The sequence below is a fragment of the Pogona vitticeps genome, chromosome 7, assembly GCF_051106095.1.
Source record: "Pogona vitticeps strain Pit_001003342236 chromosome 7, PviZW2.1, whole genome shotgun sequence".
NCBI classification, from domain to species: Eukaryota; Metazoa; Chordata; class Lepidosauria; order Squamata; family Agamidae; genus Pogona; species Pogona vitticeps.
Genome location: NC_135789.1, coordinates 8,531,172 through 8,544,995, shown reverse-complemented (window position 1 = coordinate 8,544,995; position 13,824 = coordinate 8,531,172). Strand labels below are relative to the sequence as shown.

General features: G+C 51.0%; 1 protein-coding gene across 4 annotated transcripts in view; it reads left to right on the top strand.

Moving 5' to 3' along the window:
* Positions 1 to 11,389, top strand: part of CAMTA1 (calmodulin binding transcription activator 1) — a 583,032-nt gene extending 571,643 nt beyond the window's left edge. For 2 of the 4 annotated variants that reach the window (XM_072977723.2, XM_072977721.2), the window contains one exon: positions 10,894 to 11,389. In XM_072977723.2, coding sequence (XP_072833824.2) covers positions 10,894 to 10,966 — 73 coding nt within the window. In that variant the 3' untranslated portion in view covers positions 10,967 to 11,389. Of the gene's footprint in view, positions 1 to 664; positions 696 to 4,342; positions 4,533 to 10,893 lie in introns of all 4 variants that reach the window. The other 2 variants (XM_078379134.1, XM_072977722.2) reach the window with 2 other exon arrangements.
* Positions 11,390 to 13,824: the final 2,435 nt, after the last annotated feature.

The window sequence follows — 13,824 nt, the reverse complement described above, 5'->3', positions numbered from 1 at the left end:
CCTTTCAGATCTGCCTTGGCGCCTGCGAAAAGCAGCGAAACGTCAGAAATGGTTAGCGGGTCTTGGCCCGTGTTTAAAGTCCTTGGGTTTGGTCTGTAGTCCACCTGGTCCCTGGCGGTGTGGGGGGGGCGGGCGACTAGCCTGCCTCTCCTGGTCTTTTGGGTCACAGAAGCTGTGGAAAGCCTGCACCTCTAGCCATCACTAGAGACGTAAAATGTCTGAAAATGTCCATTTTTTTTTTCCGGAAAAAGAACCATTTTTTTCCCTGGTGGTTCCCCCCCCGGGGAAAAATGCACAATAATTGCATTAGCACTGACTAGAGATGTAACATTTCTGAAAATTTCCATTTTTTCCTGAACGGGCTGGGGGGGGACGGGACACACACACGTTTTCTTCCCTTCCCCCCGGGAAAAAAATGGGAAAATTTTCGAAATTTCACATCTCTACACCCTTCCCATCTTACCCCTTTCCCGCCTCTTGCTACAAGCATTGCCCCCCCCCTTGCCTCCATCCTGGAGACCAGTGCTCTGTCCTCCTGTTCCCTACCCGTTCTCCTCTAGAGTAGACAACCCTCGTTGGTCGGAACAATGTTGAATAAAAGTTCTCTCTCTTGCCCTCTGTGTGTGTCCTAATCGCTGTTTGCTATCCTTTTGCCCATCTGAAGCCCTCTCGTGGACCATAGGCGGTACGGAAGGGTGAGTGTAGATGCCTGCTGGACTGTTTCTCTTCCATTTAAAATATATCTATATATATCTCCAGATATATATACATCTATTCTTGCTTTCTGCTTGCTTGCATGGGGGGCTGCAGCTGAGTTAATGGCATAAGTCTTTTTTTTCATATCCATTCAACCCTCTTGGGGAATCGAAAGGCCCTGCCAGACTAACTTTGTTGCAGTTACTAATCCTGCTGGCACAGATGGTATCTCGCCCCTGTGGCAGCGGGTGCATGATGGGCGGGAAGGTCGTGAGCATCCATCATGGGGCATGCCGACGAAACGGGAGGGGGCAGAAACCTGTGCCTGTTTTCCACCCACTCCCCTCACCCCACCCCAGGAACCGCTGTCCTAGGGGGCAGCGCTGAGCCCTCCCCGTGTCATGCCCCCCCATGACGGGCTTTGTCGGCTTTTGCAACCCCTTACGAGAGGTTCACAGCCTGCAAGCAAGGTTTGGGCGCCCCCCCCCCTGCGGCGGTGCTTTGCCCAGTCTTGGACAAACGTACCCTTCTTTGATGGCCGGAAGGTCCAGAGGACTTCCCCGGGGGTCTGGAGCAGTGGCCAAGCGGCTTAGCACAGCGCATGAGGATTGGGGGGGCAGCCCCTCTGTGGGTTCCGGAGCAGGGAGATGGCATCAGCTGCTAGGATGGAATGGGGTGGCCGAAGGCTCGGGACCCCCCCCCCCCGCAGTTGTGTCCCCCCCCCCGGATGGTGCCGCTTCACCCAGAACAGCCTGGATGGGAGGGAGGTCGGAGTGGGGGGGGACCCCCGCCTGCCCCAAGTGCCCCCTCCCGTGCTCCGCACCACAGGGACTGCTCTGTGCCCTTGGAGCCCCCCCGGGCAGTGCCGCCTTGCCAGCGGGGGGGGGGGTACCTCTGGAAGTCAGTGCAAAGAAGCAAAGTTGGAAGGACAGATCTGTGGGGGCTGGGGAGGTGGGGTGCAGGGGCAAGCCGTGTTGGGGGCTGTGGGTGGGAGAGACACTGTACAGCCAGTTTGTGTGTATGTGTGTGTGTGTGTGTGTTGGGTGGGGCAATGGCCTCCTTGCTTTGCCCCTGAATGTGCTGTCTCTCCAAACGCAAGAGATTTTTGGGGAGGGGGCCCTTGAAAGGCCCTGGGTCTTCACACCCCTCCTTCTTCTATATCATCCTCCTGGCTTCTGCCTTCTTGGACTTCCCTGGTCTTAGGCATGTGCCGGGACTGCTCAGACCAGAATTCCAGGGGATGGAAGACAAGGATCTTCTGAATGATCAGATGTCTTGAGTGTTTCTGGAATATGTCTCTTAGACTAAAGGACCCAAAGACATCTCTCTCCCTCTCCATCTCTCTCTCTCTCTCTGTCTTCTGCGTGAAACTAGCAACAGCAACGGAGAAAGTAGTTTCACTGTGAAGCCCTGTGTTGGTCCCTTTCTTTTTCTGTCTTCCTTGTTCCCCCCATGGCTCGGGGGGGCAGCTCTCAAGCCTCCCCACGCAAAACCTGGCAGCTTCTCAGCGCCCTATCTTAGGATTCACGCCACAGTCCAATGGGCCTCCTGAGAAGGGCAGCCGTCTTGTCTCCTTCTGTTCCGTTTGGTGGGGCTCTCGCAGGAGATTGCCGAAGCAACCCCCTCCCACCCGCCGAACCCCAAGCATTTCCAGTGGGGGGGGCACTGGGTTAGGACAGATCTCCCAAAGAGACGCTCAGAGCCGTGCTGGCATTCCTTGGGGGGGGGGGAAGCAGGCCAACGAGCTGGGCATAAAATACTGCAGGCTTGGGTCTCCCATCAGTATATCCATCCGCTCCCGGCTGCTGGGGAAAGGCAGCTCATTCTTGAACTGGGCGCTCTGCCCTGCGGTGCCCCGTCACTGCCCTCCCGCACCTCCGGTTTGGCCTGCCCTCGTCCCGCAGAAGTGGACCAACAGTGTCCTGGTCTCCCTTCCCGTCTCCTTGCGACCCACAAGCCCCCGTTCAGGGCCAGGCTTGGCCCTTTCAGGGAGGGCGGGTAGAGGCATGTGTCGGGCGTCCATCCGCTGTCCTCCTTCCCTTGCGCCGGCGCTACCAGTGCCCCAGTTGAGTGGGACTCATCGCCCCCCCTCGGGGTTAGCTGGTGGAGCTGGTGCCTCTCCTGGGAACAGGGAAGCGAGCGCCCCCTCTCTCCTGGCCCTTGGCCTTTCCTGTCGGGAAGCAGCTCAGAGGCCCCTGCCCTGGATCGTCGTAGTCCTTCTCCCAGACCAACTCTCGGGACTCACAGGGGGGATGGGCTCCGGCCCCAGGTCTCCTCCTTGGCTGACCCCTTGCCGGGCATCACAGACCCATAAGCCCCTGGCATTTCACACACACACCTCGCTGCCCCTTTAATGCTCCCCGTGCACCCTCCTCCACCCTGGCCAGCTGTCCCCTTGCATCGCACACCCAAGTGACACCCAAGTGTCAAGACGGGGGGGGGGGTCCGTCCCGATTCCACAAATCCTGATCGGTGCCTGTTCCTGGGTGCTGAGGCAGGCCCAAGGGGCATGACCCGTCGCTCCATAGCTGGCCTGGCGGAGCTGTGTGGCGCCTCTTCGGAAAGGCTGGTGGGAGGTAGTCTTCTAAAGGGGAGGGGAGATCAGCTGCTGGAACCGACATGGGGTGGAGGCAGCCTGGGCAGGAGTGGGGCCCCTGGAGAAGGCAAGCAGAGTCATGATCTGGCAGTCGCCCGTCGCAGCACACCCGGAACCAAGGCTTAAACTGCATTCGGTTTGCAGGTGATGGGCTGGCCGCAGGAAGGCGCTAGAACTGACCGTGCCTGATCTCCATTGGGTAGCAGAGCCCCTCCTTCATGCCTTGCAGCTCCAGCTCTCAAGTTGGAGGGGGGGCTTTCCAGAGGGGACGGCTGCCCCCTTCCGGTGGGGGAGAAGGGAGGCCAGTTCCTTCTCTGCCCATCTGCCTGGTCATTAGGGCCACAAGAGCGGGGGGGGGAATATAAAACAGGTAGCTCGGCTTGCGTCGAAAATGGGATGGAGTCCATGGTTACGGGCCTTGCATCCTAAGGTTCAGACCTTCCTCTTCCTCCATGAAACTGTTGGGATTTTAATGGAAACCCTACCTTCTCCTTAGGGGGAACCTGTTTTAGTGGCACTTCCAGGGCAGGCCCCCCGTCAAGTGGTGTCCTTGACCGTTTGTTTAGTTGCCTCGGGAGGTAGGGTCCGGCGCTTCTCTTCAGAGGAGAGGGGCCGCCGGCGTTCCCCAAAGGGAGAGCTGGACAGGAGAGTCAAGGGGTCTTGGGCAAAAGCAAGGTCTCGCCCAGCGCCGCACAAGACATCCTGCCAGGCCAGGACCGAGGGGGGAGAGGAAAGGGCGAGCCGAGGGTTCAGGGGGACTAGGTTGCACGAGAGGGAGAAGGGAAGTGGTTGGCTTTTCGTGGCACAGCCGCAAAGGCCTTTGAGGGTCAGATCCAGGCCAGGGAGGGGGCCGAAGGCTTCCTTTTGGGGCGGGAGAGAAAGAAAAGTCAAGGTCACGCTAGTCCACTCTGGAGAGGTCAACGGAGGTCCAAGCCCCTCGTCCAGCGGTGGCCCAGATGGAACGCAGCCCTGTGGCCCTGGCGACGGCGGTGGCAAACGTGGCCAAGGGCCCCCCCCCCAAGTAATTTTTGTCCTGTTTGCCTCTTTCAGGAGCGGAACGCTTTCGAGTGCCAAATCTGTGGGTTAAATCGGTGCAGGCGACAGACTGAGGGTGGCTGTCTCTCTGGCGGGGCCTCCCTCTGTTTTTGCTTTCCTGCCCGAATCAGAGCGCTGGGGACAGGGAGGAGCCCCCCCTCCCTAAATTACCCACGAGGAGCCCTTATGGCTCTGAGAGCAACAGGTAAACCGACCTTCTCAAGCTCTGCCTGGGGACCCCGCGCCACATCCACTCCCTCCTGGCTCTTTCTTCCGAACCCTCCCGCATCGACCCGACCGATTTGGCTGCCTCCTTCATCCAGCGTTTCGGTGGCTGGGCATGTCGGCCGTCAGTTCTGGCGCCGGGCGGCTTTGCGATGTGCTTTTTTTTTCCTTCATGCAGCCATTCTCTGCTCTGGAAACCTCTCCCACCCCTTCTCCTCCGTAGACTGAACTCATTTGCTCACCGAATAATCATCGGGGGGGGCAGGATTCAATGGGGGAGAGGCTGTGGCCCTCCCGGCTTCCCAGAGCTTCTGCTTCTACCATTGCTCCCACGCCCTAACGCAGCCTCTCTGGCCATATTTTCAATTAGCAAGGAAAACCCTCTTCTGGGTGACGGCGGGTGGGTGGGTGAAATTTGGCTATACCTTTCTTTCTGAGTGGCTAGAGGATGGAAGCGTGTGATTCCAAACGCAGGTGCCGCTATCATCATACCTGCTTGTCAGGGAAGAGTCTTCACTTCAGGTAGAGCTGCTTCGACTCCAGCTGCCCCCAGGGTGATCTTCTTCCCCCGGGCGTGGGCAGATCTGTAGGCAGCTCCCAGCCGAGCGCTTCTAGTCCTCAGGATGCAGTCCTAAAGTAATACAACCTAGATCAAATGCCTCACTCGTTATGGGAGGTCACTCTCATTGCACCATCCCAGTATGAAAATAGTCACACACGGCAGTCAATTTTAAAGGATATTGGGACATCCCCCATTGGTAGGAGAACATGCACAATGTCATGCGTGGGTGGCCACCTGCCATCCACTTCTCCAGCATCAGCTAGCTTTTAATGTTAGAGAAATTCAGGCTTGGGAGTAGGAGAGCGCTCTTCGCTTGCACAGAGAGCCTCTTCTTGCAGGCAGCCGAGTTTTGACCGGCTTCCCGCACGAACTGGGCACGAGGCTCGGAGTCTAGAACACAGCCGGCGCCAAGGACAGGCTTTCCTCTTGCAGGTCAGACCTAGAGGGTGTGAGGACGGGAAAGAGGAAGATCGAGAGAGGGAAAAGGCACTTCGTGAAGACGTGGTCCGTTTTCTAGGGTTTGTTCGCTAGCGGGAGAATGCATTTTGGCAACACACGGGCCTCTGGATGCGGCCCTTGCAGGCAGCCGCTGGCCAGGTTCAAACTAGATGTAAAGTCACCTCATGTGCATGTATGTGAGAGAGCGTGCGTGTCTCCTCTTGTGTGAAATGCAGATGGCACCATCTGGGAGCGGGTGGGTTTTGATAATCAACGAGGTCAGAGTTGGCTGGGACTGAATCTTTTCCTTCTGTGCAATTCGACTGAGGAGCATCATTCTGTTGAAGCTGGTTTTCACTGGTGGAACCCTCTCCCCACACACATTTCCCTCCCCATAAGTGACACACGGTTATCTAGTTTGCAGGAAAGAGTACAGAGGGAAGTGAGGACATCCTTCAGAAAATGAGTGTGTGTGGACATTTTTGTGCGATTCCCTTCTGCCATATAGAGACTGAATGTTTTATGATGACCAGACCATGTTCTCACATATCTTTGTATCACATCCTCTCATCTATCAAAGCAAGTACCAAACCAGTTTGGCATCTTCTGTATTTTTTGTCTTCTCCTTCTACTCAACAGAAAACTCCCCTGGCCTCCCACATCCCTAACACAACCTCCTTTTCTGTTTCTACCGCTTTGGGTGACGCATGAGATTCAGTTGATCCCCTTTGCATTTTTACGGAGACCTATGGCCCATTTAACCCAACAGGACATGTACCTGAGTAACCATTTCAAAGAGCTATACCAAGACAAAATGTATGTAGAATTAGTTCTTAGAAAGGGGTGCTATCATTTCCTTAGCATTGTTGAAATCATGTACAGTAATCTCTTCCCTCGCATTGACTCCTATGGCTTCACTGATGTCTAGGCACTGTTTGTGGGACTGAATCTGTTTGGGTTCCTCGAAAACTAGGCAGATCCACCAGTATTTACTCAGTAGTCTTCCATTTACATTTGGGTGAGATCCTGATAAACAACAGAGGGACTCATTCCTTGGCTAATGAGAAAGATTTTTAGGAATGTACAGTGAGAAAGCGTTTGATTTGCTCTCATTTGGGTTTATTTTGGGCGTCTCCCTGTTTGCTGTCAGGTCCTTTCATGATCTTACTGCGCATCCAAAAAGGCCCCAATCTTCCAAGTACTTTTGTTCCAGTTTTCCTCATTTGAGTCTCTGGCACTGGACGGAGTTAAGCCTTCAAGAACCCTCAAAAATCGGAGTCAAGGCAACAGACAACTGTCTTGCTCCTCAATTGGGGCGACGCCATGATGCCCAAGAAGCAAAAAATCAATACCAGACCTATGCAGCAGGTATCACTTTTAGGGTCATCAGGAACCAGTAAAAATGAGACAGAGAAGCATAATGGGTCACCCAAGACCTTCTGAATGAAGTATGGTCCTTCCTTACTCTCTCTTTTGAAATCCTGAATCTATCCTACTTCAGCCACTGATTTCTATCTTAAAGCCATGAGAGGTTCCAGAAACAGAAAGAAGAACCGGTTTCTTGAGGTTTCCCATCCTCAAGGCTGATGTCTTGCAGAAATATTGACCAAAACAGAGACAGCAAGCTTTGTTTTGCTTGTCTCCAGGTCTGTGAGGGCTTCCTTTCTTTTTCTTTTTCTTTTTTTTTAATGAGTTCCCTGAATTTGAGGGTTCAGCTGATGGGCTAAAGAGATACAGGGCGGCAACTTAATGGATGGATTTATGGCGGCCCGTTCCACAGAATCCTCTTGGCCGTCGCATGTGACAGCCGAGCCACTGGTCCCCAACCTTGGGCCCGCAGATGTTCTTGGACTACAACTCCCAGAAGCCCTCACCACCACCTCTGCTGGCCAGGATTTCTGGGAGTTGAAGTCCAAGAACATCTGGAGGCCCAAGGTTGGGGACTAGTGCTTTAAGGCACAGCACAGCTCACCTGAGAATTCTCTGCACCTGAGCCTCAGAAGGCCCTCTCAGGATGCCACGGAAGGTCCTCAGCACCTTCAGCTGTGCATGAAACAGCAAGCCTGAAATTTAAGGGAAACATGTCCCTCATCTGTGGCTCTGGTGGTTACGTTCTAGAGACCCAGGAAAGGGTGCCTAATGGGGAGGGTGGCTTCGGTGTTTCATTCCAACATGAACTGTTGCAAAAATCGGCATGCATGCTTGCCATACGGCCAAAGCTGAAGGTGACGGTGAAGCATGGGGTGACTTCTTCTCCTACTCCCTGAGCCAAGACATGGTGTGGCTTGGCATGCGCCCATAAAGGACCCTCCTGCTTTGACCAAGGGTGCGCATCCCAGCTGTAAAAAAAAAAACCACAAAAAACAACCCAGCAGAAGTGGCTTTTACTGTACATGCTGGCCTAGGGCTAAACAGAAGGGCGACGTAAGTAGGTTCTGCCTTGGGGAAACACTGATTTCTCCTCCTCCCACTGCCACAAACTTCTCCTTTCCTGCTTCAGAACCCACTTTGCCCCCATGAGATAGTGGAGGCTCCCTCTAACCCTGAGAGGCTTGGTAAGATTCTCGGGAGTTTGGCTGGTCCAGGGTAGAAGACAGAAACTCTTTAAGGTTTCTAAGGGGAGAAGGGAAGAGAACAGGCAGCTTTGCCTTGGTCATGCAAAGTGTTGCTGGTCAATATCATGTCCAGTATGGATCGCGAGTCCCCCTAAGACAGTGGTGCCCAACCTTGGGCCTCCAGATGTTCTTGGACTACAACTCCCAGAAGCCTTCACCACCACCTCTGCTGGCTAGGATTTCTGGGAGTTGAAGTCCAGGAACATCTGGAGGCCCAAGGTTGAGGACCACTGCCCTAAGACACATCGTGCTACCCAAAGTCCTGGGTAAGGCCATACCTGATTCTCTATGGACTATGTGCAGCTGGACCAGGCATTAGACCTTGTTTCAGCTCCAAGTAGGAGGGAAGGGCCTCCTCCGTCACGCTCGAGGGCAGTATGCTAGTTCAAGGGGGCACAGGAGGGTTGCGTGGCACAGACAGGCCGGTGATGGTCAAGCGGCTACAGAAGAACAGTTGGCAGGCTGTTCCCCGAGGCTCATGTTGCCATGCTCTGTGGAACAGTACGGCTGGCCCCCGATTTGCATGCAGAGAAGAAGGTGGCAGGATGAGTAGTCCACCCGATTGTCCCTTCATACGACCGCCCTGGCTCATTCAGCTTGTCTCCACTACATGGGCAGTTGGGTCGCCAGATGGTTCGGTAATGCCTTGTGCATGTTGCATTTCCAACTAGAGCAGCAACCCAGCTGCTTGACTCATCCTTGACATTGCCTCCCATTGGGTCTCATGAAAAGTTCCTGGCACACCCTGGGCAACTGCATGAATCAACGGCGACAGAAGGGTGGTGTTGGTGGTGGTGGTGGTCTGGTGGAAGGCCGGGTTGATCTGTTGACCTGCAACCTCAGACTTCCTGGCCCTCCAGTCAAGAGAAGGGGAAGAGATGCCTGCATGGGTCCAGATTCTCTGTCCCACTTAAGCACCTCCGTGTCAAGTCATGGTTTCTGCGTGGCTGCTCCTGCAATAACATGGGGTTGAACGATCTGCTACCAAAGCAATAAGAAACGAAGGCCAAGCAGAAAGAACAAGGAAAAGGCCACATGGGTCTTAAGATTACACAACTGTAAACATGAGTGAGGCCTTTTCTAAGAAAGGAGGAAAATTACAAGGAAGTGCATGCTTTAGAGATGGGCACGAACCGGTTCGTTGCACTTTATTCCAGTTCGTTGCACTTTATTCCACCTCCTCTGGCTCAATCCGCCACTCACCAGGCCCAACGGAGTAGCACCTCCTCAACTGATCTTCCAGTTCCAGCAACAGCTCGGGCTTTCTCTGCCCCACCCTCTTGGCTGATCTCCGGCTCAGACAAAAGAACAAGGTATGCAGAGAACTCTGGGCTCTTGCTCATGACTGGGAGATTAGCCAAGGAGGTGGAAAAAGCAAGCAAGCCGGGCCTGATGAGGGGCTGGACTGGCTTGATGAACTGGGACGAACCAAGTCGAACCGGTTCATGCCCATCTCTAGCACAAGCTGGGCCTGATGAGGGGCTGGACTGGCTTGATGAACTGGGACGAACCAAGTCGAACCGGTTCATGCCCATCTCTAGCACAAGCTGGGCCTGATGAGGGGCTGGACTGGCTTAATGAACTGGGACGAACCAAGACGAACCAGTTCATGCCCATCTCTAGCACAAGCTGGGCCTGATGAGGGGCTGGACTGGCTTGATGAACTGGGACGAACCAAGTCGAACCGGTTCATGCCCATCTCTAGCACAAGCTGGGCCTGATGAGGGGCTGAACTGGCTTGATGAACTGGGACGAACCAAGACCAACCGGTTCATGCCCATCTCTAGCACAAGCTGGGCCTGATGAGGGGCTGGACTGGCTTAATGAACTGGGACGAACCAAGACGAACCAGTTCATGCCCATCTCTAGCACAAGCTGGGCCTGATGAGGGGCTGGACTGGCTTGATGAACTGGGACGAACCAAGACGAACCGGTTCATGCCCATCTCTAGCACAAGCTGGGCCTGATGAGGGGCTGGACTGGCTTAATGAACTGGGACGAACCAAGACGAACCGGTTCATGCCCATCTCTAGCACAAGCCGGGCCTGATGAGGGGCTGGACTGGCTTGATGAACTGGGACGAACCAAGACGAACCGGTTCATGCCCATCTCTAGCACAAGCCGGGCCTGATGAGGGGCTGGACTGGCTTAATGAACTGGGACGAACCAAGACGAACCGGTTCATGCCCATCTCTAGCACAAGCTGGGCCTGATGAGGGGCTGGACTGGCTTGATGAACTGGGACGAACCAAGACCAACCAGTTCATGCCCATCTCTATCTAGCATGCTTTCTTGGAGGATTTTTTAACTTCTTCAAGCTAAGCAGCACCACCTCGTGGAGAGTGCAGAAAAATTGGAGACAAGAACCCCCAAACCCCAGATGTTAGACATGGGTTCCAAGTCTGCCTGGAGAGATGGTCTCAGACTCGGGGCTCAATAGTTCTCATGGTGGTGGTGATCTCAAGTTCCATTCCTTGTAGCAAGGCTGGGATTTTTGGATTGGATTAGAAATTACTTAGGATGTGGCTGTGCCCTTTTAGAGTTTACTTTGATGGGAGTTTAAAGCTGTTGCTGAAATTGCCGGAGGAAAACGGGACTGGATTAGGTTTTTTATTATTTTGCAAAATGAAAAGATGGTTGTTTAATACCATTTCCCCCCACCCACCCAAGCGTTGGGCGGCTGTGGTTTCTCACACCCCTTTTTTTTCTCCTTTCTGTCTTTTCAGAGTGAAAGAATTGAAAAAGGCCAAGGAACTTGAAGCAAGAGAGGGTGGCCACGGAGGCAACAGCATCCCTTAGCAATGTGACGTTGCTTTTCAGACTGTTTTCATTTTTCTGTTTTTAGCAGAAACATGCAACAACAATTACAAAAAAAAAAAAATTAAAAAAATGATTTAGTTATTTAAAAAATTTAAAAAAAAAAGACTGACTGCAATGCCGAGAATATCGGTGGCAGGATTTTAACAGTAATGTTTGCTCATTACATTTGCACTTTCATGGACAATTTTTAATTTGTTCAGCAAGACATCTTGGAAACTTAACTCTTTGGTTGGATCATGGGGTGGGTTAGGGTTACGTGACACCCGGAAGGATTATTCACGAGTTGCTTCGTTGCTCTGAAAAAGAAAGACAGAAAGAAAGAAAGAAAGAAAGAAAGAAAGAAAGAAAGAAAGAAAGAAAGAAAGAAAGAAAGAAAGAAAGAAAGAAAGAAAGAAAGAAAGAGGAGAAGCAATTAATTAACCTTTTCATATAGGGCTGCATTAAAACAAAACAAAAAAACAATGTGTGGAACTGGGCAAATACTATACCAAAAAAAAAAGAAGACGACGCAGAAGCAAAAACCCCCACAATCTAAGAATGCTATTCTTGCACCTGTCAATCATCTCCAAGACCTGGCAATGTCGGGATCCTCCTCGGAAAGGCTCTGCCCGCCTTCCGCCTTGCTGGCATCCATTCCTCCTCCGTGTCTATTGCACGTCCGTCTTTCAGTTCTTCATCAGAATCGCTCCCTGCAAACTCACTTTAATGCAACTTTTTTAGACCTGCTGGTTTTCGGTGCATCTACGGTGGGAATTTTTTTTCCAGAGAGCTGTCAGTGTTTTTAAGGCAAACGGGTATTTCCATGAGAGTGGAATGTGGGGGGAGGGGGGGGTCCGAGAGAGAATTGGCCAAGTAACTCCAGCAAAAAGTTCCTTTTTTCAATGTCGTGGTTTTTCCCCCCTTCCTCTCTCCCTCTCTCTCTCTCTCTCTCTCTCTCTCTCTCGCCTTCAAGTATATCAATTGCCATATGCACTTCTCATATTTGGCACTTTATTTTCTGGCCTTACTTCACGCAAGATTTTTACTTATTTAATTACAATGATTTGTAAAGCATTTTGGTAAACGTACAAACCTCTTGATCGACCGACCGAAGAGTCACGTGCAAAACAAGCTGACTGGACATTTCGACCATTGAAGGGGAGCACTTATCGGTGCTGTGTTCCAGCCAGTAAATTTCTTGTTTTGGCTATTTCATCTCAAAAATAAAAATAATATATAAAATGTAGGCAGTTTCTGTATATAGAGAGAAGGTAGAAATGGAAATGAGAAATATTTGAAAGGGAATATATTGATTAATTGCTAAATATTTTATTCACAAAGGGTCAATAACTTGGCAAGAGAAATTTGCGTATTTGTATAGTTTTGTCTGAATGAACCAGAAGCGTGTGGATGTTTGTACATATTGTATATATTTAAAAAAAAACAGATGTGCATGAATTCAAGGAAAAAAAAGAAATGAAAAAGCAAAGCATTAGTGGCTTATGGTCTGTAAAATGAAACAAAAACTTTATTTCACTATAAGAAACTTTATTTTAAATGTTCTTTAGAAGAACATTTTGCTAAAGCATGACTAAACTGCAGAAGCAAAAGAGCTAATGTATTTAGACTTAGGAAAAAAAAGGCAAAGTAACATTACTTTTTAAAAAAGAGATATGTTTACATTTGATTTTGGCTACCAGGAATTTATTTAAATTTCTTTTAACCTTCTTGATTATCTGTTTAGTTTTTTTATATATAATTTCTCCTCTTTTTTTTTGCCAATGGTGCCAAGTAAAGTGAATGCTAATATTGCTTAAGAAAAAAAAATTAAGTTATTTTGCAAAGCAGATAATCATTAAGAATACAAAATTGTATCTAGCTTAACACCATACACTCACTCCAATAAAGAACACTTAGAATGAACATAAACTAAAAAAAAACAAAATTTTAAAAAAATAAAATAAAAAAGAAATAGTATGAAAGTAGAAAAAAAAACCTGTTTCACACGTCCATATTTCCTGCTGGAAGTCAAGACAATGTACGAGGGGGAAAAAAAATTGCACAAAAAATTTTTAAAAAGTAAAAAAATGTAAAAAGATGCAAGCAGGTTTTGTAGGGGTGTCATGGTATATTGCTATTTCCACATAGAAAGGAGCCAAAGAAATCTGTTTTCAATTAGTCCTTTTGATTATGTGAAAGGTAAGCCACAGGAGAAGGAGGAGGAGGAAGAAGGGAGGGCCTGTGGCCGGATCCAGGTGTGGATGGGTGGCTTCTGCTTGGGGTGGCCGAGCCCTAGCCGGCCACCCCCTCCGTCTGTCCATCCTCTGCATCTTCCTCTCCTCCTCCTCCTCCTGCCGTGCATGGACCAGCCTGAGCTTTCTAGTCCTTTATGGTTTATGGAACAGAAGTTGGTCTTGCTTTGAACCCAGGGGCCAGGGAGAAAACGTTGAGTCTCGTTCTCGAGGAGAGGCTTGTTGTGAAGCCTAAAAATACTCACAAATTCTGTGCAAGCTTTTTTTTTTAAAAAAACGGCGTCTTTAGAAGAAGTTCGAAACCCGCAAAAAGATTGTGGCAAAAATAAAAATAAATGGAGCTGGAGGGGTGGTGGTCAATGCTCTTGTGGTGCCTTTTCTCTCATTCTAACGCTCGCTCGCTCTCTTTCTCTTTTTAATGACTTCCTCTCACTGCCAGGACTGGGGGAAAAAATAATAATAATAATTCAGATTCCTAACCGTATGTGCGTGTGTGCGTGTGTGCATGGAAGCTCCTGCGCTCAAGTCTCTGTCCCTTTCGTCCACGGCTGCCGTCCCCCCCCCGCCGGGGCCCCGTACGGTGAACAGGAGCGATGCCAAGCCCCG